Source organism: Apus apus, chromosome Z (genome assembly GCF_020740795.1).
Source record: "Apus apus isolate bApuApu2 chromosome Z, bApuApu2.pri.cur, whole genome shotgun sequence".
NCBI classification, from domain to species: Eukaryota; Metazoa; Chordata; class Aves; order Apodiformes; family Apodidae; genus Apus; species Apus apus.
This window is the reverse complement of record NC_067312.1, coordinates 34,550,749-34,578,384: the sequence shown is the minus strand read 5'-3', so window position 1 is coordinate 34,578,384 and position 27,636 is coordinate 34,550,749. Positions and strand designations below refer to the sequence as shown.

General features: G+C 39.3%; 1 protein-coding gene across 1 annotated transcript in view; it reads right to left on the bottom strand.

The window, feature by feature from the left end:
* Positions 1 to 4,858: 4,858 nt before the first annotated feature.
* The window catches only part of CCDC171 (coiled-coil domain containing 171), a 162,862-nt gene continuing 140,084 nt past the window's right edge, over positions 4,859 to 27,636 (bottom strand). The window contains 1 exon segment of the mRNA XM_051643553.1: positions 4,859 to 5,088. Coding sequence (XP_051499513.1) covers positions 5,047 to 5,088 — 42 coding nt within the window. The 3' untranslated portion in view covers positions 4,859 to 5,046.

Sequence of the window (27,636 nt, the reverse complement as noted above, 5' to 3'; positions counted from 1 at the left end):
AAAGATAAGAAAAAAACCCTCTACCTGGGGTGGAATAATCTCATGCACCAGACCAGGCTGGAGGCCCAAGACTTGCTGAGGACCAGTTGGCTGGGGGGCAACTTGGCAGAAAAGAACTTAGAGGTCCTCATAGGTTCCAACTTGACCATGAGGCAGCACTGCGGCCCTTGCAGCTTAGAAGGCCAACAGCTTACTTGGGAAGCATCAGTAAGAGAGCTGCCAGTAGGTCAAGGGTTACGATCCTTCCCCTCTATTCAGCACGGGTGATGCCGTATCTGTGTAATGGCTCCAGTCCTGAGCTCCCTAGTACAAGAGAGACATGGACATGCTGGAGAGCATACAGTGAAGGGCCACAAAGACGCCTTATAAAATGACTGGAGCATCTGTCATATGAGGAGAGGCTGAGAGCACTGTGGGTTTTTTAGCCTGTAGGAGAGAAGGCTCAGGGAGATCTTACCAACACATATAAATACCTGCAAAGGAAAGCAGATGGAGCCACACTATTCTCTGTAGTGCCTAGTAACAGAGTAAGCAATGGGCGCAAACAGAAACACAAGAAATTCCATTTAAACATAGTAAAAAAACCACCCTTTACTTTGAGAGTGACTGAACACTGGAAGAGGTTGTCAAGAGACACTCCATCCTTGCAGATATTCAAACCCAAATGGACATTACACTCAGTAGCCTGTTGTGGCTGACTGCGTTCTGAGCAGGGGCGCTGGACAACATGATCTCCAGAGGTGCCTTCCAACCTCAGCTGCCCCAGATTCACATAGTAAAGGCATCCAAGGTCTTTTCCAGCAATGAAGGAGACTCTCGTAATTGTATATCAAACTCTATTGGCAGAAGAGCTAGTGCTGAATTTACAGATACGTGTGAGAGCCAGGGGGTCAAAAAGCTCTTCTGTACTACTGGTGTAGTAGTAACTGCTTACAGTTTGTTGAGTGATAATACGGTCAGCCCAATAACCAAACCCTTTGTTGAGAAGTATACACACGTGTGCACAGAGGCAAACATTCAATTTGTACTAACAGTTGTAAAAGATCCTGTTGCAGGGAATAAATAATATATTTCACAGTCTCTTTTCAGAGATTGCTTGGTGGGAAAATAAATTAACAGGAATTTTGAGACTGATCAGAAGGCACATCTTTAACCACTAATTTGCTGTACCGCATTCCAAAAACGTGTAGAATATACTAGCCCCACCAAACATGGATTTTCTTCTAAGGACACTTTTCAGAGGTTCTCAAGGAGCAGTGCCAATGATGGACTTGAGGTTATCCAAGTAGAAGCTGTCCTCTTGAAATCCCAGGCCCAAACCATGAAAAGCTCTGAAAAGAAGAGTCAAGGTCTCAAGCTCTGCAATTTTCAAAGCAAGCCAGAGAGAGCAGATGGTATAAAACAATCAGGATGTTCTTTTGGCAGCTACTGTTACTGAACTGTGTTGCCTCATTCTACACAAGCATGATTTTTATTGTGTTCCCAAAAAGAGAAAAATATGCTTTGGTAGGATCATTTGTAAACTACTAATAGGAGATCTTGCCACATGGATTTCTTCTATTCATTTGGAACTTATCACAGAATCACAGAATCCTAGGGGTTAGAAGGGACCTCAAAAGATCATCTAGTCCAACCCCCCTGCCAGAGCAGGATCTCCTAGAGCACATCACACAGGAACTTGTCCAGATGGCTTTTGAATGTCTCCAGAGAAGGAGACTCCACAACCTCTCTGGGCAGCCTGTTCCAGTGCTCTGTCACTCTCACACTAAAGAAGTTCTTCCTGATATTCACATGGAACCTCCTATGCTCCAGTTTGCATCCATTGCCCCTTGTCCTATCACTGGTCATCACTGAAAAAAGCCTGGCTCCATCATCCTGACACTCACCCTTCACATGTTTGTAAACATTGATGAGGTCACCCCTCAGTCTCCTCTTCTCCAAGCTAAAGAGACCCAGCTCCCTCAGCCTTTCCTCATAAGGGAGATGTTCCACTCCCTTAACCATCTTTGTAGCTCTGCGCTGGACTCTTTCAAGCAGTTCCCTGTCCTTCTTGAACTGAGGGGCCCAGAACTGGACACAATACTCCAGATGTGGCCTCACCAAGGCAGAATAGAGGGGGAGGAGAACTTCCTTCGACCTGCTAACCACACCCTTTCTCATGCACCCCAGGATGCCACTGGCCTTCTTAGCCATCTTATCACAAACTTCAGTTGATCAGATGCCTGGAAAAGCAACACAGGAGTATTTGACTAATGATGATCCTGTTTACTACTCAAAAGCTTCCTCACACTATGAGAAAGGAGCTTTCCTTTACAAATGGAACATCTGATACATAAACAAAACAAAATAAATTCAAAGTCTCTTCAAAGTGGATGTGTAACTCACAGCTGGTTAATACTGAAACAGAATAATCGAGATAGACATCCTCCTTCCAATGAAAACACACTAGCTAGTTCTTGTGAGAAGTGACAGCCTGCAAAATTATTCATATTAACTACACTGAGTTTGTCATTGCTGTGGTCCCTGCAAAATCACATGAACCTATGCTTGGAGCAGTAACTGAAGTAAATGGAGGATTACCAGTCCTAGTCTCAATATGATACTGATTAAAGAAACAAAAACAGATTTCAGAAATAAATCCTTCTTCTGTCACTACATGCATGATAGCACATGTACTGGCAATGATGGGACAAACTTGCTGCAAATTTTCTTTCAGTAGTTTGAGGTCATGTAGCAAAGAATAGGCACTTTCTCAAAATACAAAGTTTATAGAATGTTTTAAAAAGCAAAGTACATACATGCTTCTATACATAGTAGAGAAAAAAAAATGCTTTGTAAAAGATATTACTTCATTCTCCTTACAAATATAACATATCTTTGACATTGTATTTGGAAGAGCAGGATACTTCCAGTGCTTTTACCAGGTACAGTCACTGTCAGGAAACAGGAGAGCCAAGACTTTTGGAGGGAAATGAAACTTCCTTCTTCAGTATTAAAAGCTAAATACATCACTGTAAAGAAAAGGAGTGTTCTTCATGTACCAGCCAACTCTTACATGTGAGAGTTCTGCTGGATTTATCTTTTGAGTTTGCAGGGGTCTATATTAGTTGACATACATATATGCACATCATGACTGTGAGCAATGGACTTGCACAATAGAGGAATACCTGAAAATCTGCAGACATCTTTGACTGAAGTTCTTCTGTTGTAAATTTGGGATTTAAATTAGCTTTTCGGGTACCTGAAAACAAGGGTGTTGGAAAGACTTTGGTCACTGTAAGTGGTGTATTACCTATGCAACTAATGTTTTCCATCTAAAATGAAATATCAGTTGTAGTTGGGAGGCTTTAAAATCCAATCCTACATTCCACATATTAGAAGAAATTACAAATTCCATAATGCATAATATTATTTTTCTAATGTATCACTGGCCCATAATGAGAAACAATCTATTGTATAGATTTTGCATTCAATCTTTTTGTCAAAAACTACATAGAACATTAAAAGTTAATAGCACTGGGGAGCTCAGTGATTAATATGAAAACAAATGGTATATTACAAATTTTCTTTTGTTCTTCATTCACAATAATGAAACTGCTAGGATTTAACCTTTAAGGGTTAAAGAGTTTAATCAATGTCAATGTCTGATCTTCTGAAGGCGATAAAGAACAGTCTGTCTAGCGATACCCAACAGAACATCACTTTGTCAAGCCACAAAGCGCCCAAAAGCTTGTCAAGTAAGTTACCAGAAACCTCTTTGTGGTTAGAACTCAGCTCCTTCCTGCTTGACCTATTATTTGATATTTGACCACTTGGTTGCAAGACACTTGCTCTTTCCAGCTGAAATGTCACTGGGGCATCTTGTCAGCTCCCCGACATCTCGGCCTGACATACAATTTTACTTTTGTGTGCTACAAGGCAGAAAATGCAGGGCAATGGCCTTGCTTTAAATTCTGTCAGCATCAAAGATGGGCGTCACTCTTGGGTCCTACCAACTACAACAAAAAAGGAGTCTATTTGAAGGTCAAAATAGCCATTACTTTAAAGTCTTTCAGCTTAAACCAAATATATTACCTGCAACACTGTTTTGGGAACTGTCCTTATAAAGTACATAAACACCTCATCAGAAACCCTCCCTGCACAATTGTTCCTCTTTCTTGTGAAATGTAGACTTGATAAAAGGGTGAGTTTTCAGTGCCTGCAGGGACCAGGTTCAGCAGTTAACTTAACTTGTTCAAATAGGCAAGTGGTATCATGTAGCTTTACAAGGAGCAACCTGACCTTCTCACATTGACCAGCAGTGACATTATTGTGTAGGAAGAGAAGCAGTCACATCATTTCTGTTTTGCACAACCTGCTTAAAGTTTGCAACTAAATGCTTGTCTTCAGTTGAGCTGACAAGAGAAAAGAGGGGGCTCAGTGAACCATGGCAGGGCTGCCATGAAATGACAGGAATCATTGGCATACATTTCAAATAGCTCTCTCAATCCTATTAAAGTATTGCAGTCCTGCTTTAAAATAGACAAGTATGAAACAACTTTGATAGATAGAGACTAAAATGGCTTATTGATTTTTTTTTTTAGACTGAGGAAAATTACCCAAAATGTGTCATTCCTTAACATTTAAAAATACACTACATAAAAATGAACAACTGCAATAAATAAAAATTTAAAAACCCAGCAAACTGTTTCAGTATACAAAGAATGAGAAGTGCAGAAATGTGAACATATTAATGCACATTTTCATAAACACGTAAAATTAATGTCAAAAAATACATACACTGAACTACAATTCAAAGGTAACAACAAAATTGCACTTTAATTGCATCACTTCACATTAATGCAATTTTTTCCTTCTAAAAATTATTGATACAAAATATCTGAAAATCCATTTTCCATTGCTCTTTTGGGACTGGATGTGACATACAGGTGAAGAAATAGCCTGAAGACTGAGAACTGGTTCTATTGTGCATTAAGCTCGAGGATGTGTCAGGTTCAGCTTGCAAGACCAAAAAATCTGGGATACAACTCTGGTCGGGCTGAATTCCTAGCTTGAAGTCGTGGTGATGTTTGAGCTCCCTCTTGATTCCTGGAGTAAAATAAAGTAAAAATAAAAATCAAACCAACACAGAATCTACATTTACTATTAAATAAGCAAGAAAATAATTTAATTATGCCTTTCACAAAGGTATGTGAATGATATATTTGCAAGCACTTATTTAAAATACATGGTACCTGAATATATACAGCAATCTTTAATAAGCAGCAACAAAGGACATTAGCTAAACTATTCTGCACTACGAAGTATTAGAAACAACAGCCTAATTTCTCTGAAGTGCTTCACATACTTACAAAAAACTTTTACACCTTTTCATTATGATTTCTAGGATGTGCTTTTTAATGAAGTAAAAAAACTTATTCTACAGTCTCCCTGTCAATACATTATTAGTAAAAAATATTCCATGCTGACTGTGGAAGGTATTAATGTATTTTTAAATATAATTTAACATCAGTTGATATAAAACACTTACTACTCTTCAAAAGTTAGCCTGTTAGTAGATGGCCAGACAACATACACTGAACGTAGGCTGATGGGGAACATGATTCATGTTTCAATGAGTCTCAACATTCAGTCAAAGAGTTTTAAAGGTTAGACCAGTTAAAACTTAAATAACTTCCAGCACCAAAACATCATGCATTCTACTTTGAAAGATTATGGATATTAAAATATCGGTATATCAGTCTAAATAAGTTTAAATGCTAAATGAACACATTCTTTATTCCTTCCATAGTCTTGAACAAACTTAAGGAAACACGGTATCATATTGCTCTTCTGCCCTTTATCAAGGTACTTTATCCAAAACACTGTATGCTGTGGTAATAAAAATCAATTATTTGATCAGGTCATAAAATAGGCAAAAACTTCACAAACCAAATATAATTACAGAAAAACATAAGTTAAGATACTGAAAGACTGTTATAGCATATTTGAGGTTTTAAACACTCTCTCTTTGGCATTTCAGGAAGAGTATACACACATATAAACACAAACACAGTGGCAGAAATGCATATATAGAGAGACACAGATTCCAATATACATGCTCATAGATACCCAGAGAGAGGCAGGAGTGTCTGTGTATATTTCACAAATCCACACTCAACCATATGTATAAAGACACATTCATGAGAGATTCCCCTATCCTCGTTTACCATTGCTGGAGAAAAATCAATGGTTGCCTCTAACACCTACTTCAACAGTTCTCTTTGATATCGATTCTTTTGATTTCCTAATTCACCACAAGCCATACTGCAGTTACTGTAAACACCTAGGTTATGTTAGACCTTCATTAAGAACCCATTCAGTAGCAAGTTTACATGACTGCTTCAAGTAGAAAGTTAAAATGAGGTAATGCCTTGAGTTTAAACTATGGTGGTGACGAGCATGAGATAACCAGCAGAACTGGCAAGTATGATCTGTAACACTCTAGCTTTTCAGTCCTCCTGGGCTCAATGCTATGCAGAATGGAAACCACTAAAAAGCCAAAGCACAAACAAGGTCTACTGCATTTGAATCAACACATCTGAAATGAGATCAGGTGCCCACCTATTACACCAATTAACAGTCTGTTCTTTACTGTACATTTGAATCAGCTGACCACATGGCCAAAATTCTCTCTGAGTAATTAATAAAAACAATTATTACAATATTGAAATACGCAAAAAACTTGTTATATTCTAAAAACATTTCCGTGTGTAAAAACAATTGAAATCAATAAGATATAAGCTATAAGCAGTTTTCACTCTGGATAACAAATTTAATAAATGACAAATTTAAACATACTAGCTTGTACTGCTTTCAACATCTCAACTAATCAGCATATCACAATGAATAAAAATCACATGCTGCAGTGCACTCTCACATTACTTTTCTTCCAGATGTAATGAGGTGGGGTATTTTTTAAGAACAGTGCATCAAGATCCCAGTTAGGAGATAAGAAATCAGATTTCCTTTGAGAGTTGAAAAAAAAAAAAAAAAAAAAAAGTATGAAACTTAATGATTGGCAGCAAGTCAATAGACTATGTTACAGTAAAAGCTTCACTGTTGGAGGAAAAAAAGCTCTGTTTTAGTTATCAAGATCCTGTGATGTACTTCTTACAAAGAACAGAATACTATTCATTGAACAGAAGGGATATTGGATCAGGTTATAAGAAAAAAAATACTCAGAACTGTTAAACAACTTATTGTTTGAATACCTACCTGTACACAGGAATTTTAAAGGCAGTTACAATTTTCCCAACAGACCTCTTTCTACATTATTGTATTTAGACACCTTTCTCAAACATGTACTAAATTGACCAACTCAAATGACTATGCCAGAGGATATGATGATAATCCATCATATAAATATGTGTTTAGGTAATTTTTAAAAGAGGAATTATGTATCTTAAATTAGGTGTCTGTTCATGTAAATCTTTAGTATAGCACTTTTATTTACCTGATAAGCTTTAAATGATTCCATCTAAACTGTTACACTTCATCAGGTAAATAGATACTTAGAAGACAGTACGTCTAGCAAAAATACGTTTTCAAAATATTTACGTAGTATAGTAATTGGCCATGTCCTACCATCATTTTTCAAAGTTTGATAGCCCAGCTTCATAAAACATGTTTTCTCAAAGACCAAAATATGAAACATTAGTCTATATTATGGAGAATTGCTTTCTAAACCATAGTCAATTCAAGCAGTTTTTTAGTATTAAGACATGGAAAAATATTTCTGAATTCTTCTCTAGAGCTCTTCTTCTGTGACTAACCTATGATCACATTCAGTAGCTAGTTTACAGGCTCTCCTATGATGCATGAGCTGTTTTACCAGCTGGGCTGCTTTATTACATTTGGTATTGTGAGGAAATACTATAATATCATGTCTTATATACATCATATCTGTATTGTAAGGTCAGCCTACTCAAAAGGATCATGTTGCAATCAAAGACACCCCATTTTGCTTTTATATTTCAATACTTGTGGAATAATATGGCCAATTAGACTCTTAGAATTAGAAAACTATGCTTATAACAGTGGTGCAAACAGATAACTACTTAAGGAATTACACTGTTCATCTTCAATTTTATAAGTAAAGTCTATATCCAGAGCTGAAGCCACAATCAGTCTGAATTGTTTCAGTCTTCAAGGGCACACAAGGATAATTTCACTGAACCACAATTTTCACTGTAACACCACACTTCAACTTTTCAATTGCCCTCTACTATTTGTATGACTCCTTCCAATTCAGGATTTTCCCACCACTAATTTTAGTCACTGTAAATTGCTTTCAAATATTCAATTTCAAAACACTTCCATTTCAGCCCAAACTTACCTTCTACTTTTCTATAACATGTAACATTCTATATTATAATAAAAAAATTGTTATAATAAAAAGTGGTATGGTTTTTGTGAGTTAAGGCTTCTGGGATGTGAATATAAAGCCTGCATATATGGCTTTGATTAAGATAGGAAAGTTATGAAACTGCTTATATCTAAAGGTAAATTAAAGAGAATTATTGAATTACAAGGCCAAAAGTGTGATCTGAAAATCACCAGATTACAAGACACTTAGCTGTGTGAGGATTTCTGAAAGCAAACAAATGCAGAAGAGAGGAGCCATCTGTAGTTTCATCTGAATTCTAGCAACTTCTAACAAACTCTGGAAAGGCTGTAGCACAGTCCCTCAAGAGTAGGAAGAAATGTAAGATAAGCACAGACACAGAGAATGATGGAGGGAAAGTGGGAAACAGTCAATATATTTCTCCACAATTGAATTCCAATACTGATGCCTCTCACCTCGACCCTAGAACATATGCAGTAATACCAGCAGACAGCAAATCCAATGGGCAACAATGTTTGTTCCAGCTTCTCACATCTATGCTATCCTTGTAGTTTGCATCGTTTCAATGTAGCAACAGCAATCCCAGTAAGTGTTAAAGAAACAACCACTGTCTTTGATTACCATTTGAAACACGCGGAAAACCTATTTCTCTATGGAGAAAGAAGTGCATTTTCAGATCATTCACAGTCTCCTCAGACTGCTGTTTCCAAAACTGAGTTGCCTTTTGCCAGACAATGCCAATGGACTTGTAGGAGGCTGCTCATTCTTTTGCTGTTAAAAGTAGCTTCAAGAGCCATTTCTTACTCTCAGTGAAAGAAATGAAACATGGGACTGATGAAAATGCTAGACATTAGTGCTTAAAGAAAATATTACTAGTGGGTGTCAGTGCAATAAAGTGCTGGTTAACAAATTTTTTCAAAGCAGGTATGTACAGTGGCATAAACTGGAAAGTTTGCTTCCCATGTCAATGATTTTGCAATTCTGTATGCTGAGGCAGTAGGACTGAATTGGTGCTCTGACACAAAATAAGAAAACAGTAACATTCGGTATAAATTTTAACTGTCAGCACTCCTGCCTGGATTCTGCAAACAATTTGCTATCAGAGAATAATTCAACGGGCTGCCAACTCATTACATATTGAGTCAGAAAGGTAGACACACAACACACCTTGGATGCTGCGAGCCAACAATACTAATGATGTTTTTAATTATCAAATAATTCCCTCTTCTGCTTTTGGGAGTGTTTAAGCAAATATATGAGTCTGAAATATCTGGAAATAGTTTTTTCCCTGTTTTTCTAATGCTTTAGAATTTCATGCATTCAGTGAAATCACACTCTAGAGCAATTAAGAGAAAGATTTCATGTTGTATTTATTTTCATAAAATAAAATGCTGTTTCATTCAAACATACTTAAATCTGGTATGTTTGAAGAGTGCATCAGATTGGACAGATTATCACATCAGATGACCACCTTAACTTCAATGTTGTGGCTGCTTAAAGGCAAACAGTTTGGTTTTGCACTACTAATTTTGAGTATTTCTAAAAGCTTTGGCCAAAATCCACCATACAGCGTATGTAATAAGTTTGTCTTCCAGATGCTTCATTGGAATACACATGAACTTCCCCATTTTCAGATCAAATTCTTTGCACTACACTAATAACAACACATTAGGACAACTGAGTAGTGCACTATTTTCATGGTGAAATGTTCTTATTAAATTGTTGTGACACATCTCCATATTTTGCAGTGAGTAAGTCTGTTGCTGTCTTTAACTGATGCTACTCTTACTTCCAAGAAAGTCTTTCCTCCTATGTGAGTTTTCCCAAAGCTTCTCACTGCCTCAGATCAGTACTCCTCTCTCTCATTTTTCCCCCTCATCTCTTCACTTCTTTCCAGCAAGAAAAGAGGAGAAGATGGCTACAACCATACTCATGACACCATGCTGAGGCACAAACAGCTCATTAAGAAGTCCTCCTCATTTAGCCCTATCTTCTGCCAGTGCTAGTGGGTAAACAGTCCCTGTCCAACTAGTTAAAAGACTCAAACTTCTTATTCTCTTGAGAAATATATTCAGCCATCAGCTTAATTCCTAGACAGTGTGACTGTCTGATGTAAGCCTTCAAAGTTTCATCTGAGTTGCATGTATACTGCCACTCTAGCATAAAAAGGAAAAAAAACCCTGTGTTTACATTCATTTTGCCAAACATTAGCATCTTTTGTCCAATCATTTGAATGCAGAAGTGTTAGAAGAGAACAGCTTAGAGAACAAGGGTTGACACATACAGTGTGAAATCTTAAGGTACTTGAATGCAATGAGGGAGAAAGTGAGACAGAACCACATTTCATCTCCCTAACTGTGCTATAGTCCACATGAACTTTGTGACAGGTCTCTGTCTCTCAGCCACACTTCACTAGGTTCTGCTGACATTCAGCTGTCAGACAGCAACCCTTTACCATGCCCCTAACATGCTCTACAGCTTCACCCAATTAACTCGCTTTCACTTGACATTGCAGCAAAAAGCTTCATAATAGGTGGTCAAGGTGCATGGTGTCTGCTTGCCCTCTAACTGCTCACGCACAGCAAAATGCTTAGCTACCTTCCTTTGTGTCTGTTTGCTCTGAACTGGTGCTACTACAATTTAGGCATTCTGCTACTCAAGAGGACGAGGACAGCAGACATTTGCCAGTGGTGCATGAAGCTATCTTTTACCAAAGACTAATTTTAATGCAGAATCCTAGAGATAATAATCATAAACATTTTGGCAAAAAAAGAAATTTCACTGATTCAGTAAAATACTTCACATTATAATTAATAAAGATATACCATATCAGCAATATGGATACAGGAGGGGAAGACAAAAAAGTAATTATTTCTAATAGTAACATTTAACAATAACAATATAAAGGATAAAAGTCTAGGAACAATGAAAGTGTCTTTATGATTCAGCTTTTTTGCATTAAAAAATCTTCAGGCATTCAGAAGATTAACAGTTGCTATGCAGTTCTGCCAAATATGCAATATTTTTGAGGAATAATATTCAGAAATATAAATCTATGTAGCTAACAAAACAAACAAACAATTAAAAAATTGAAATCAACATTTTAGGATTTTCCTGATAGCTTGTATAACATGGAACTTGCTGTTACTTTGCAGACGGATACCTTGAGAATATTCTGGTTTGCTCACTACTTCTTCTCAAGTATATTTATATTAAATACGTGGAGTAGGCCAGAAAAGGACTTTAAATATCCAATACAGAGTAAGTACTGAGATGTTCTAGTGCTCTTTGCTGAATGGGCATGCTGTTAACCAAAGGTGGAACTGTCTGGATGAGAACTGGTATCTGAACAATGGAATTAGGAGTCATCGTAGTGAATGCCTTCTGGTGGTCTTATGGGTTTCAACTACGAGAACTCCAGCAAGGAAAGACACAAAAGACTGTCCACAAAACCCTTTCATATTCTGGTGTTTGCTAAACTACTGCAAATTCAGATAGGTTACATAACCTATTTGCTTTCCCGGCAGGGACTTGTCTCCTTGAAGTTATCTCTAAAAAACATTGAAAGGGCATGTGTTTTTTTCACACAAGAAATATGATTTTCATAAATAAAAGCAAGGCAACTGGTTTGTAGAAAGTGGAAGTTCCTCAAAAGGAATTTATGGTAAAGACATAGAACCAGCTTATCTTTATGAAAGGTGATGATCAGAAGCAAGTCATAAGGAGTTGGAATTTTCACAACTCTGGCAGAGGTTGCTAATGCAGAAAGTGGTAGTTTAGCAGCAATGAAAAAAAAAAAAAAAAAAAAGAAAGAAAAAAAAAAAGTCATTAACATCTCACCAGGACTTCAAATAGGAAAACGGTATTACTTGGACTTATTTTTAAGTGCTAGGGAAACATAAGGCCTCTTAGTGGATATTACTGCAGATCTTTCAAAAAACATTTAGGTAAGCAAAAAGTTATTTTGATCCACTTGGTTGTGAGAATATAATCCGGTGTTGTCCTTAATTCTGAAGTGAGAAGGGAAATGCTGGTCTCATTAACTGAGAGCCTTTAGCATCCCCTAACAAACATAAGCTTGATGTTAGCTCCTTGGAGCAAACAGAATTAGGATCATAAAATGGATACAGATACAATTTATGCAATGTATCTGCACCTATTTGAAAAATAGACTGATTGTAATCTGTTATTCAAACTAAAGACAAACATTTGCATGCTGAGGAAGAACAGCTGCATTTGCCTTACACTGTTGTCACAGTTTGACTCAGGATTGGCAATTAAACCAGTGACAGTAATGCTCTTGGATCCATTCCCACCCAGGGAGGGAAGGAGAGAGAGAACTAAGAGAGAGAGACTTTCCAGATTGAAACTTAAACTGGACAGCTTTAATTAAATACTGATGACAAAAGAAAAGACATACAATAATATACAAATATGTGCAGGAATGTGCAAAACCCCTAACACCTCTCCTCACCCCCAGCAGCTTCCACGGCATCTCCTGAGCTGTGAGCAGCTCTGAAATGTCCCAGAGCTGCTGGAGAAAGCGGCAGAGCAGACAGGAGCTGAGGGGAGAGTTACGAGGGTCAGGAATGCATGGGCCTAGGGATCAATGGTATTGGATGGATGGAGTCCTCCCAGGTGCCAGCCATGGAGGGAAAAGAAGGGAAAAAGGGACTTCACTTCCACGATTCCTGAATTTGTACTGAGGAGCATACATATGGGATAGAATAATTTATTTGTCTCACTTTGCCACCTGTCTAGTCCACTCTTCCCTACAGGAGGGTTGTAGATACAACTCTTCTGCTCCTTCAGGGTCTGAAGCAGCAGATTCAACACGCGAAGCAAAGTGTCCTGGGTCTCTTGACAGTAACTACAAACATCTGGGAGTTATCAGTCCACTAACTGGAAAACTTGATGCTGCTTTCAGCAAGTGTGCTGCTTAAAAGACAGCTCACTGAAATAAAAAAACATATAGGTAAAAATAAAATTGGCTTCATCCTGGCTCAAACAGGGACAAATATAGGCTAATCTAAATCCCAGTTCATCTAAATAACTGTATTAAACTGAGTAGCCTCTTATAGAGATCCTCTAATGATAACACAAAAAATTACTGACTTAGACCATGTACTCAGAAGTAAACTATTACTACTGTCAACTTCATTTTCTTAAAATTAATGTTTATTATTAAAATCATCGAAAGAACAAAGGGTTCCAGTCTCTTAGCATTGGCCAGTGCAATGTACATTTTCTGGACTGTCCACTGCAGACATGTAGCCTTCTACCTCACAGCCAGAATCCTGATAAGGGCTCCATTCCCTCTGCCCATAAACTAGCTTAGAGAAAGATTCACTGGGAAGAGGCATGTTTGGCTCCCTGTAGGTTCAGGATAGTTTTCAAACTTTTGTTTGCTAACCAAATCAAGCACTTTTAATGTTCAACCATCCCCAGTAAAACTTATTTGAAGTAACTTCAGAAGGGAATTACTCATTCTCCCATAGACTGCATATAATATCTGAAGCAGAATATAGTCAATAGAGTTCTAAAGGATAGTTTTATAACAGCACGTAATGGTCAGGGAAAACAGTTGGTTTTCCAGTAGTGTGGCTTATAAAACAGCAGTTGATATCTGAATTGCCCGAAAATACATGTATTTTAGGCTCATTTTCAGCTGACGGCTAACACGTAGGTCCTTTGTAAATGCAAGATCCAAATTACATTAACTGGGCAAGGAATCAAGCTTATCAGTTATAAACAGCTTGAGTGTGGGAGAGGTAGGTTTACTGTCTCTATTGGTTTTGGCCAAATTTATATATACAGTTATATACTTCAGACTGAAATGAAATTAAAAAAAACAACTAATAATTATTTCAACAGAGTTTTTAGACGTATTAAATTCCAGAGCTTAATCAGCCTCTGAGAACTGCTTTTAGCTCAGATACTAGATCATAACTTTCTGTGAAGCTGATGATGGAGGTTGAGTGAGTCCACTGGCCGAATGTAACTATTATTTCCTACATACAAATCATATTTTATGTGAATCAACATTTTTAAAATGCTAATGGGATTTCATCCTTTTCATCATCACCTTTGCATTTAGTACTACAAACTTTCATCAGGCATGTGAAATTTTTATCAGAAAAGTCATGAAGAGCATAGAAAGAGACTTGGAGAGAGGTTTCTTAGTTTTTTTGTTAAATCACAAAACTGTAACACAACTTTAAAAAATCATTTTATACAGGCATGTTTCAGTAATTTGGAGTGCCTTGTACATTCCAGAATGATAACTTAAATTCCTTTAATCAGAGGTACTAATTAGGTTGTGCTCCTTTAAGAAATCTCTTACTAAAGTGTAGTAAGGCAATAGGAGAAATGAATAAATCAAAACAGGATTACTGTAAGTATCAGAAATCTTGGCAAAATCCTGGTTATGTTACACTACATGCTCAGGCTTCCAGAAGAGTGCAATGCATTGAACAGACCCTGTGAAAGACCAACCTGATGTTACACACAGTCTGAAAACATAACAAATCCCTGACCAGAAGTGTGTAACCACCACATGAGCTGATCCTTTTGTGATCAAATGAAACCCTTGGTACTCAACAAAAACTGAAAAAATAGTGAATTATTTCACAGTTGTGGCTCTGACCTCTGAAGACTTTCCTTGTCAAATTGCCTGCAACACCTTGAAAGGACAACAGTTTTTCAAAATATTGATGAACATAGAAATTTAGGATAACAAAGTACTGCAGTGTCATCTTTATGGTGACATTTGCTGAGTGAACTATGGGTTTGTGGGCCAATTTCAGCTGAGGGCCTGATCCAAAAATGTGGTGTCTTAAAGAACTGTGGCTTTAAGTGTTCCATGGGTCCCTCCCTAAAAAGCTGCAGGAATTGAAGTAGTTACACCATCTGAAAAGGAAGAAACTGAATCGTTCCATCATCTTAATGTCACTTTGCTTTCCTATTATCATCACATGTAGCAGGGGAACTCTGCTGATGATTAGCCACACTATTCTTGCCTACAGTTTTAGTAAATTTTATTACTTGCTCTGCATTTTAAAGGTACCCTACTTTCCAATTAAAGGAAGTCAATTGATTACTTAACAAAAAGAAGGTCCTTCCTTTCCAAAAAGGTACTATTGCTGAAACATGTCAACCAAAAAACAGGTTTTTGTAAACTGGGAAAGGAAAGCACATTTGTTTCTAAATCTCTAACTGAACCATTATGCAAGCTGAAGATAATAGAAGTTATTTGAAAAATCAAGATTATTAAAATGATAACATCCATTTAGATGACAGCTAAGCTCTTTACCTACCATGTATTCATTTCACATTTTTAAAATTTGTTCAAGTACTGCTTTATACAACAGGCTGAACTGCTTCAGGGAGTCCAGTCTCTGGATAAAATAGGTCCTTAATATGATCAACTGGAAAAACTATGCCTTCACTACATAATGCTGGTTTCACTAACTTCTACAAAAAGTTTTGACATGTAATTAAAAAATTAGAACAACAAATAAATAAACAAACAGATGTTGGATAAATATTAAGCACAGTGACTTAAATATGTAAAATTAATAACAGTAAACATTAAAATATAACATTTTGACTGCATGCCCTTAAATCATGTCAACATTACACAGATAAAATTATGAGTTAAGAACTGTGTTATGCTTCATGCTCTAACTCTGAATTTCCTAGTTTTTTATCTCTGCAAGTCATACTCCCTAATATATTTTAAAGGGTTTTTTTTAGTTTCTCACATTAACTTTTATGCTTAAAGTACAAAGTCCAAGCAACCAGGCAATGGAAGCAGGCAAAAACACGTATTTCTACAAAAAAAACATATCTCTCTACTGCATCAATGTCACAAAAAGGGACACAAAGATTTGTTCTTTTTTCCCCACTTGAAAAGGATGCAAACAGTTACAGGAGAAGGCATGGGAAAAGAACATGAGCAAACCAACAGAAAAACAATTTGATCTTATAAATTCCAGAAAGGCACAAAGTTAAGGATACTGCCATGGTTTACAGCTACCTTTCTTTATCACTCTCATTATCCCCCTTTGCCCTGCAGAGGATCTATTCCCCCTCTGCTTGGACTAGTGTGAGGTGGGGTCTGACAGATGAGAAATCTGCAGGGAGATCAAGGGTGGAGACAATACCAAGCCTTGCGCTCCCATGACCTTCCTTCCAGTCAGTGCACCAGAGGCAGAGACAAAGAGGAGATGCAGCATCAGACACAGTCTCCCGTGGAAGAAAGTTTGCCCTGCACCTGGCACTGAATTCTTGTGGTGAGGGATCGGTTGTCTCCCCACTATCCAGAATGAAACATAAACCTCGTAACGTAAGATTTTGCTGTACAAATACTTGAAATACATCCTTTGAGAGGAATACTGACTTCCCCACTATTTTAAATGTTTTTTTAATGCTTAAATATATTGTCCAGGCCCAATCCAGTTAAATGTCAGCACCATTTTTTATTTATTTTTTTAATGGGTGCATGCACTTTATCCATGGTACATAATAAGTGGGGCCATGAGGCATGCTGCACATATATGCATTTCTGAGGCTGGCTTAGAAAGAGGCAGACTCTTGGAAAAATTGCCCTGGGTCTTACTTTCTTGACTTCTTTCCTTGCAAACTCGGGAGTGCGCTAGTGGTACAACATAAACAAGAAACACCCCAAAAGACAACAAGAATTCTTCCAGCTATCATCCTGATTAACTGAATTGCAACTAACAGGTAGCATCTGCACATCTTGCACTATTTATTGAAGCTAATCCCTGAAGATCAGTACTGAATTTTCTCCTTATAAACAGTGCTTTACAAACTTAGCTTGAAACACAAAACCAAACAGGTGTCAAAACAAGAAAATAGTTATTCACAACAGTATACCTTATAGGATCTGAATTTTAAATTACAAGAAAATACCAGGACAATGCAAATCTGGCTTGCATGTATTCATTCGCCACTGAAGTATATAAGCTAGACTCATTCAGGCATAGCCATGCTTTAGTCCCCTCCAAAAATTTCTCTGTGATTCAGTCTCAGAACAAACAGACGTCCCCTTTATGTTTAACCCAAAGTTTAGCAGGGAATAATAGAAGCTTTCCAGCTCCCTTTCTTGAAATAACTTCTTCAAAAGGCAGAAGGAAGCACCTTCTGCCCTGAGTAAAAGTCCTTGACTCTGGAAAGAAGTGAATTTGTCTGCCTTTGTAGAGAATATTCCCTTTCTTCTATAAAGCCAGTAATATTGTGTCCTTGGCTCTGTTCTTTTGTAAAAACTTTTTTCCCAGGGTTAAATTCCTGGTCTATAATAGTTCTTAAATAACAGCCTGTCTAGCACTCCCTATCCTTTCATTTCTACTGCAGCATTAGGGACATATGTAATCATATACAAAAGTTTTTTTTAATTTGATGTGCTGAAAATGTCACTTAGAGAGGTGTGGGAAGAAGGCATAAGAAATGGGTGTGTAGAAGACAGGATGGAAACATCTGAATCTGGTGAGTAAAACTCATTGCATATTACCAATAAAACACATTGTGAAAGACCACTGCAAAGACATCTACTAAGGAAATCACATGGCTGTCTCCCAACTCACAGTTGCCCTCCACAGCAATGGGGGCCTTTCTCAAACACTAAATTTCAGGAAACCCCACATACCATTTTGCAAAAAAAAAATTAAATAGTAGCTTGTTCTAGTATATCTCTTTCAAAAAACTGAAAAAAATGAAGCATAGGCATTCACTTCCTTTTTCTCTGTGAATCTCCTACAGGCTGAGAAATAATGCATGACAATCTTTTACAGGGAAAACTGGAACCTTTAGACTTGTGTCCTTCTCCAAATCATTCTCCAATTAGTTGCTCTGAGAGGTACAGTTATTGCACTGGCCTGAGCAATTAGGATAAGAGATGAATACAGCTTCAGGTTCCAAGTGTCATGTCCTGGGAACTGAGGACCCTTGTTTGTGAGCTGGTAGTTCCAGTACCTCACTAAAAACACATTTCTAATGCTATAGAAATGCAAACCATGAAGGATAAAAGAAAAGGAGATTAGCTTCCTGAAAACATGACCCTCCTTTTTTAGCTACTCAGCCAATGACTTGAAAGATTTGTTTTGTGCTTAAAACATTGGAACAAACCTGCGGTCATTTGGGAACTTCATGGTTTCCATTAAACAGAACAGCATGGACATTTGGAATTTCATGGCAACAGTGAAATGAGATCTTGCTTTTCCAAAGCACTAGCCTCTGCTGAGAGCTAACACCCACACACATTCACTCACATTCCTTAGCCAGTTAATGTCATTCAGGAGACCTTCAGAAAGAGAAAACAAAGCCAAAAAAAAACCCAACCCAGAACAAAACAAGAGAAACAAAACAACGCCAACAATAACAACAACAAAAAACCCCTTCAAAACAAAACTCAATCCCACTTGAATATCATTCTTAAGCACTTGAAAGCAAAATACTACACGTGGAAATGTAATGTTAAATGCAGCTAATGCATCTACACTGTTTACAGCATTAACTCTGCAACTACACTGAAAAGCTGAAGTATTGGAAACCACCTAATTACCCAAACATTCACCTCTCTGCAGGTGTAAATACATGGGCCTAATAAGCCTTCCCACTGTAAAAGCAGTTACTTAAATTATATTAAAATATTAAAAACTATTTAATGAGCTTTTTCCCCTAAAGTAAATTGAGTGTGTGCCTTATCCTGCTTGAGGCAAAGGAAGTTTCAAACATATTGGGTTTGAAACTAGCCATTATTTCCCATGTTGCAAAAATGGCAATTTTATTTCCCAACAGCAAATGAAACTGTCAGGAAAATTTAGATGCAATAAAACTGGGTGGTTAAAGCAACATGCTGGATTTGGAATAAAACTGAATTAAAGGAATTAAAATTAAGCATTATGTCAGTCAAACTTTATAAAAACTATTTGAAGCACCTGGGGGGGGGGAGGTGTTTTGGGGTATTTTTTCAAAAGTTAGGGTTTGGACTTGGTGAAGTCCACCCATAACTACCCATTTTATGTCCATCAACAGTGTCATATTTGAAATTTGCACAATGAAAAATACTTTGCATAAAATGTGTTGCTGCTGGCAAGATTTCTGCCTAAATAAAAAGTTGTCAGGCAGTGTGTGACTTTAGTGGTACAGAGTTTTAAAATGGTGGCTTCAGTCCAAGGCTAGCTAATAACGGCTGACATGCACTGGAATCTTGAGGCCTAAATCAACATTGTTTTCACAGCTGTAATTAAGCCACCTAATCAGAAGCACATTTTGACGGGACAGTTTCTGGAAGCCAGACATTACAATTTCTTATGCCTGGAGCACAGTGGCTCATGAGAGGTCCTCATTTAATTTCAGGTTGGTGGGTTGGGGTTTTTTTATTTAAAAAAAAAAAAGGCTGTAAAATGAAAAGACTATAAAAAAAGCAGTGTAGGGCTGTTGAAATGAAGCAGGCCTATGTGTTCATGCCTTGACCAACTCTGCATCCTACCCTCCTTCGGCTCTCTGCCGAGTCCCCAGCTCTCAAGTGGCAGCTGCACACTGTGAGATGAAGGGCTTCTGCCAAAGTCAACAGATGAGATGGTCTGAACTGGCTCTCTGTGTGTTCTGACTGTAAATTGTGCTGGTGATGATTAGAGAACTCTAACACAGGATGTCAACTCTTAAAACTGTCCAGAAAAAATAATGTTTGGGTTTTTTTTAAGTTCAGGAGATTTTCTTACACTTCTCTCATGGCTTGGTACATAGTGTTGTGTCTATAACCCTCAGATTATTCAAACATGAATTTACACAAATTAAGTAACTTTATTATTAAAAAAAGACATTGTTACTTGCTCACAGCAAGATCCTTCATTTGAGGATGTTTACGTAGCAGTGTTACCACTGCGTGCAATTCTGTGACTAGTACACTCCAGCAGCCGTGTGCTTCCACCACCTGCCAGTGGAAGATAACCCTAAAATTCAGACTATCAACGATTTCTATCTTGTGACTATCACTTTAGGACATTGTCATACCTGAAATGGCTAAACTGTCTAACTTTTCCTAGAGCATAGGTATGTTTGTAAGTTTAACATAAACTTTCAACCCCAGAGGCCATTGTAAAACTATCAATATGAGGGCACCAGTCACTGGGGTCTGATTACATTTAGTTCTGCATTTTAATTACATATGGATTCTATTAACTGAACCTTTTGCCTTATAGGCAACATTTTAATCAAATTACTATAGTTTTCAAATATGTTAGAATAGCCTGACAAGTTAAAAGTTCACATACCTAGAATACTGAGTATCAAAAATTTTTTGCATAGAAAAGCAACTATTGTTTACAAAATAGCAGATCTGTTGTTGGACTACTGTAACTATTTTTTAACACCTTGCCCTAAATTACATAATGTATTTATTTTTATTTATTTACTTACTTACTTATTTATTTAATTGGTACTACATAGTAAGCAAAGAGTTTAAACTATATTATTTATCCTGTTTGGTTACAAGTATTACTTCTGTAAGCAATACCACATGGCAAGGTGAGCATTTGTACTAGAATACCTGCACTCCTCAGCTATGTAGTAAGATTGGCAAGAGACACCCAGCTGCTTCAAATCAGGTAAGAAATTCAAATATTTCCGTAGAAAAATAGTTTATGGAAGATATTACTGCTTTGTGTATTCAGCCTGAAAAAAGACTTCAAGTTTAATAAATATTATTAATATAGTTCTCTAATTTTGCCTATACTGATATTCCTATTCTTTCATGTCTATTATAATCTCAATATTTGGGAAATTAACCTTGTGAGCCTGTCAGATCTTTCTTCCCTTACTATTCACTTTAAGAACATTCATATATTCCACAGTAAATAAACCATGCACTGGTAATTAACAATACTGAGGAAAAGTTGCAATTATTTGAAGTCCATCTCTTACTGAATTCTATCCTAGACTACTTCCAAGAAAACACTGTAAGACAGAGGATAACAATAAAAATAACAAGTCTGAACACTTTCTGCAAGGCATATTAAGAACTAGCATTGCCAAATGTCTCACAAAAACAGTTCAATTCTAAATCTTAACAAAAAAATCTTTTTAGCTTAGCCATGCATCAGGCTAGTATGAAGTAGTGGAAAAGCTAAGGAGAGTTTTCATCCAGGACCTATCTGCTACTTGCAACGTCTGGGAAGCATTCCCCCCAGCTACATCAGTCATTCCATGTCCTAAGACAAGAGATATGGCTCCAGCCCATGAATGACACTCTCTGACATTTAACATGACACCAGTGGAGTGCCCTTCTCCTACGCAGCAAGGGAAAAGGCCAGTATTTTTTTTTCTTTCTCTCCAGTTCCGTCCTCATAATTCTAAAAGTATGACATTGGATCCCTGCTAGATGCAGGTGTCAGCCTTGAAACACAGACTGAACTGGTGACAAGGAAACAAACGGTATGGGGCAAAGACATGTAAAATCCACTGCAATGACCAGCCTGGCTAAGTAGGAAGACACTGTCAGTGGTGTAGTTAACATATAAGTTTGTGTTTTAATCCTTCCCATGAAGACTGTTCAAGTAGATCATGAAAATAGAGAACTGACTGCTATGAATAGAAAGAGAACTGTGCATTTTGCTTAATGCAGTTCTTCAACACAAAAATATGAGAGCCTATGTCAATTATGGATGTTTTACATATGTCAAATCTGGATTTTTCATACATAAAATTATTCTACTTGCTTCTCTCACCTCACCAAAACCTACAATTCCAGTAAAAAATGGCTACTGGCATCACTTGCAGTACTTGAAATGATACCACTAATCCTTTTCAGACAAAGAACAGATATAGCCACAACTGTTACAGAAAAAAAGTAAGGATTATGCAAAGCTACCTGAAGTAATTAGTGACTTCATTTTCAACCACAATTAAGAGAAGCATCTAATGTCAGGATTGTTTTTTATGGTTAGTGTTTAGTTAGAGAACTCTGCTTTTCTTCAAGTCCTTCACTTCATCCCTCTCACCCCTCTGAAACCCAGCTGCTCCCACTTTCAGTTAAAGTCACCAACTTGGCTCCCCAGATTTCCATTTCTCCAGTGCACACAAAGCTTTTCTCCCTTTATAAATTACTGTATTTTTCCCTTCACTTTCTACTCTGCTTCAATTCTGAAATTAAAGCAAAAACAGGAAATAGGAAGGGAAATCACCAGATCACCTTCACATTCAGGCTCAGAGAAACACCTGACCACTTGTAATACAACAGTGGCTTCTTTTATTTGCCAAAACTGCTACCAGAATATTTCAAATTCTTCAAATTCTGACGGCAATACAGCCATCAGGCACAAAAATCTCATAGCTGAAAGCTATGAAAAGAGTTTATGGAGAGATTTTATAAATAATTTAATTCTGACAGTTTCTCATATGTGTCAGGTCATACTGGAAAATAGAGTGTCATTACATTAATTCTGCACAAAACTGTGCTTACAGCAACAAACTCTTCGGAAGTACAAACACCACGGATTCATATGTTTACCATGTGACTAATACGATGCCACATACTGCCACACAGCACCCTCAAAGTAATTGCTCATTACTATAGTGCTGCAAAGTTCCGCATTCACAGGGTGTCAGTTCAAAGCCTATTTATTAGTGCAGCTCTCAACGAAAGTGCAAATATAGTAATAAAATAATGTATCTGAAGAAGAACCAAAATGGATCAAAAAAGCAGAATATAGTGCTGTTAAAGTAACTGGCAAGCATTCATTTCATAGGAAACCTTGGAGCAAGTCCAGTTTGTTACATTTATATTACTAGATGTTACTGAAACAGGCAGGAAAAAAGAAATACAGTAACATTTTAATTGGTTTCTTCTCCACTTACATACAGATCGTGTGTATTGTTAGTTACTACCAGTGAAATATTTCCACTAAACCACATTTTAAGCACATTAAGCTTTCCTAAGGAAAATCACAAGAAGGCATAAAGGCAGCGACATGTAAAGGGAAACAACACAGTTTCTTAAAATTCAGTGAAATAATTCTCCATCTTACTTCTTGATAGAGGTAGACTGCTGGCTTCTCTGCTCCTCCTCTGGCAACCTACATCTTTATAGTGAGGACTATAGGTGGCCATATTAACGACACCTTCTTAGCTGAACTTTTATTGTTGTTAAGAGCTCGCGCAGGCAGAGCGAGCAGAGCGGGTGCGCAGGCAGGCTGCTCCTCTGAAGGGCAGAGCTCTAAGCACATCTGCAGGGCCCAAGGCCACACATCCTCACAGACACACAGGGCAACATGGAGAGCACTTGGTGCAGAGCCAAGGCTGCACCTACGGCTGGGGGGTGAGCATCATCCACCCCAGTGGTGACTGATGCCTCCACTCTAACTGAGGCAGTGAAGAAGGAGAGAACTGTGCAGATGGCAGGCTGTGCTAAATGCCTGTATAGACAGACAGGAGCAGCTTCACAGTCAAAAGCCCTGGTCCTCGTGGGGGATTTCAACCTCCCCAATATCTGCTGCAGGGGCAACACAGCAAAGCACCAGCAATCCAGGAAGCTCCTGGAGTGCATTGATGACAGCTTCCTCCTCCAAATGATAGAGGAACCAACAAGAAAAGGTGCTGTGCTGAAACTTGTTCTCACCAACAGAAACAGGCTGGTCAATGATGTAAGACTTAATGGGAGACTAGGCAGCAGCGACTGTGACATGGTCAAATGCAGGATTCTTAGAGCAGCTAGGAAGCAGGGAAGCAAGCTCAGTACCCTTGATTTCAAGGGAGCAGGTTTTGGCCTCTTCAAGAATTTGCTTGGTAGGATACCATGGGACAAAGCCCTGGAGGGGAGGTCAGGAAAACTGGAGCACATTGAAGGATCACCTGCTCCGTGCCCAGGAGCAATGTGTTCCAATGAAGAGGAAGGAAGGAGAGCCAGGAGGCCTGTGTGGATAAGCAAGGAACTCCTGGACACAGTTAAATGTAAAAACAAGGTATACAGAGAGTGGAAGCAGGGAGAGGTATCTCGGGGAGAGTAGAGCCAAGTTGTCAGAGAAGCAAAGGATCGGGTAAGGAAAGCCAAGGCATGGAGAGAATTGAATCTGGCCAGGGTCGTTAAGGACAACAAGAAAAGTTTCTATAGGTATGTAGTGATAAGAGGAAGACAAGGGATAATGTGACCCCACTCCAGAAGGGAACTGGAGACCTGGTCATGCAGGACACAGAGAAGGCTGAGGTACTCAAAGACTAGTTTGCCTCAGTCTTCACCGGCAAAGGCTCTGGTCACACCATCCAAGCTAGAGAAGGCAAAGGCAGGGACTGGAAAAGGAAGATTTTTCACACTGTAGGAGAAGAGCATGTTCATGAATATCTGAAGTACCTGAAGGTGCACAAGTCCATGGAACCTGATGGGATTCATCCATGTCTCCTAAAGAAACTGACCAATGAAGTTGCAAAGCCTCTGTTCATCATATTTGAAAAGTCTTGGCAGTCTGGTGAAATCCCCACTGACTGGAAAAGTGGGAACATAACCACCATTTTCAAGAAGGGAAAAAAGGAAGACACAAGGAACTGCAAGCCAGTTGGTCTCATCTCTGTGCCCAGCAAGACTGTGGAGGAGATTCTCCTGAAGGCTCTGATACGGCACATGGAAAACAAAGGTGCTTCACCAAGGGCAAATCCTGCCTAATTGGGTGGCCTTCTACAATGAGGTCATGGCATTGGTGGAAAACAAAGAGCAACTGACGTCATCAACCTGTGCAAAGCCTTCAACACTATCCCACACAACACCCTGGTGTCAAAGCTGGAATGGTATGGATTCGATGGATGGACCACTGATTGAGTAAGAAACTGGCTGGATGGTCATACTCAAAGAGTGGTGATCATCGGCTTGATGTCTAGATGGAGACCACTGTCAAGTGGAGTTCCTCAGGGTTGGTATTCTGACCAATGCTGTTTAACATCATTGTCAGCAACACGGACAGTGGGATTGAGTGCATCCTCAGTGAGTTTGCTGATGACACCAAATGGGGGGAAGGGATGCCATCCAGAGGGACCCTGACAGGCTTGAGAGGTGGGCTCTTGCAAACCACATGAAGTTCAAAAAGTCCGAGTACAAGGTTCTGCTCCTGGGTCAGTGCAATCTGAAGCACAAATACAGGCTGGAGGAGAATGGATTGAAAACAGCTCTGAGAAGGACTTGCAGGTGATTGTGGACAAGAAGCTCAACATGGGCAGGCAATGTGCACTTGTAGCCCAGACAGCCAACCATGTTCTGGGCTGCATCTAAAGAAGCATGGCAGCAGCTCAAGGGAGGTGATTCTCTCCCTCTATTCTGCTCTTGTGAGACCTCACCTGGAGTACTGTGTCCAGTTCTGGAGGCCCCAACAAAAGGATGACATAGATCTCCTGAAACAAGTCCAGATGAGGGCCAAAAAGATGATGAGAGAGCTGGAGCACCTCCCCTGTGAAGACAGGCTAAAAGAGTTGGGGTTGCTTAGCCTGGAGAAGAGAAGGCTTCAGGGAGACCTCAAAATGTCCTTCCAGTATCTGAAAGGGGCCTACAGGAAAGCAGAGGATGGACTTTCTACAAGGGCTTGTAGTGAGAGGAAAAGGGATCAAGGGATTAAAACTTGAAGAAGGGAGATTTAGAAAAGACATTAGGAGGAAATTCTTCACTACGAGGGTGGTGAGATACTGGCATGGATTGCCCAGGGAAGTTATCAAAGCCCCATCCTGGGAAGTGTTCAAGGGCACGTTGGATGGTGCTTTGAGCAACCTGATCTAGTGGGAGGTGTCCCTGCTCATACAGGGGGGCTGGACCACGAGGAGTGCGAACAGGCGGCGGTGTCCCAGGGAGCGGCGCAAGCGGGGTGCGTGGGTGGGAGCGAGAGGAGGTGCTGGGAGAGCTCGGCAGGCAGGGCACTGGGAGATGGTCTGTGCTCGGTCCTGAGCCTTGGGTAACAGCAGGGCTGAAACCCAGGCTGAACTGCCTGAGGGGCAGACAGCTGTCTGGGTGACAGGCTGCATGAAGTGTCTGAGTCTGTCACTCCTGCAAGGTGACAGTGAAGACATCTGTGTGCACTGTGACCAGGTAAATGGTTTGCTCAGCCTGGTCGCTGAGCTTCAGCAGGAAGCGGAGAGGTTAAGGACCATATGGGAACATGAAAGGGAAGTAGACTGGTGGAGATGGCAGCAGGTGGTAGCTTCACAAGAGGTAGAAGATCCCCAGCCCTCTGGTCACCAGGAGGAAGGATAGGAACTAGGAGAGGACAGGGGGCAATGGAAGCAGGTGCCTGCTAGGGGTAGCAGAAGAATTCTCGTTGGACCCTCCCCACATTCCCAGGTGCCCTTACAGAACAGATACAGGGCTCTGGAGATAGGGGACCAGTTAAACAAGGATGCTGAAGAAGCCCTGCCCAGGGAGCTGCCTAAGCTGCCAGCTCGATGCAGTAGGACTGCTCCTAAGAAGTTGCCAAAGCAACCAGCTCCTCAGCTTCTTCTGAGAAGAGCAAGAGGAGGGTGATAGTGATAGGTGATACCATTCTGAGGGGAACTGAAGGTCCTAGATGCTGGCCAGACCCTTCCCACAGGGACATATGCTGCCTCTCTGGGGCCAGGGTAATGGATATAACCAGGAAACTTCCTGGTCTGATACGGCCCTCAGACTATTACCCTCTTTTGATCTTTCAGGTAAGTAGTGACGAGGTGGAGAAAAGAGGTTTGAGAGTAATAAAGAAATATTTTAGGGTATTGGGATGACTGGCCAAGGGCTTGGGTGCACAAGTTGTGTTCTCCTGTGTCCCTCCAGTCTTGGGGAATGATGAGTGGGTTAACAAGAAGACCTCACAGATCAATGCCTGGCTCCAAAACTGGTGCTACCAACAGGACTTTGGGTTTTTTGATCATGGTTTGGTTTACAGGACACCCAGGGTGCTGGCATTGCATGGGAAGACCCTGTCCCACAGGGGAAAAAGGCTACTAGGACAGGAGTTAGTGGGGCTCATTGACAGGGCTTTAAACAAGGTTGGAAGGGGGTGGGAGATAAAGCCAGGCTTACTACAGATGAGCCTAGGGGTGGTGTGGTGGTCAGGTCAGCTAGTCAGGCAACCTCACTGGAGGCCCAGCTTAAATACCTTTATACAAATGCACGCAGCATGGGGAATAAACAGGAGGAGTTAGAGATGAGGGTGAGCCTGCTGGGCTGCCATCTCATTGGCATTACTGAGACCTGGTGGGATGGCTCCTAGGACTGGAGTGTCAGA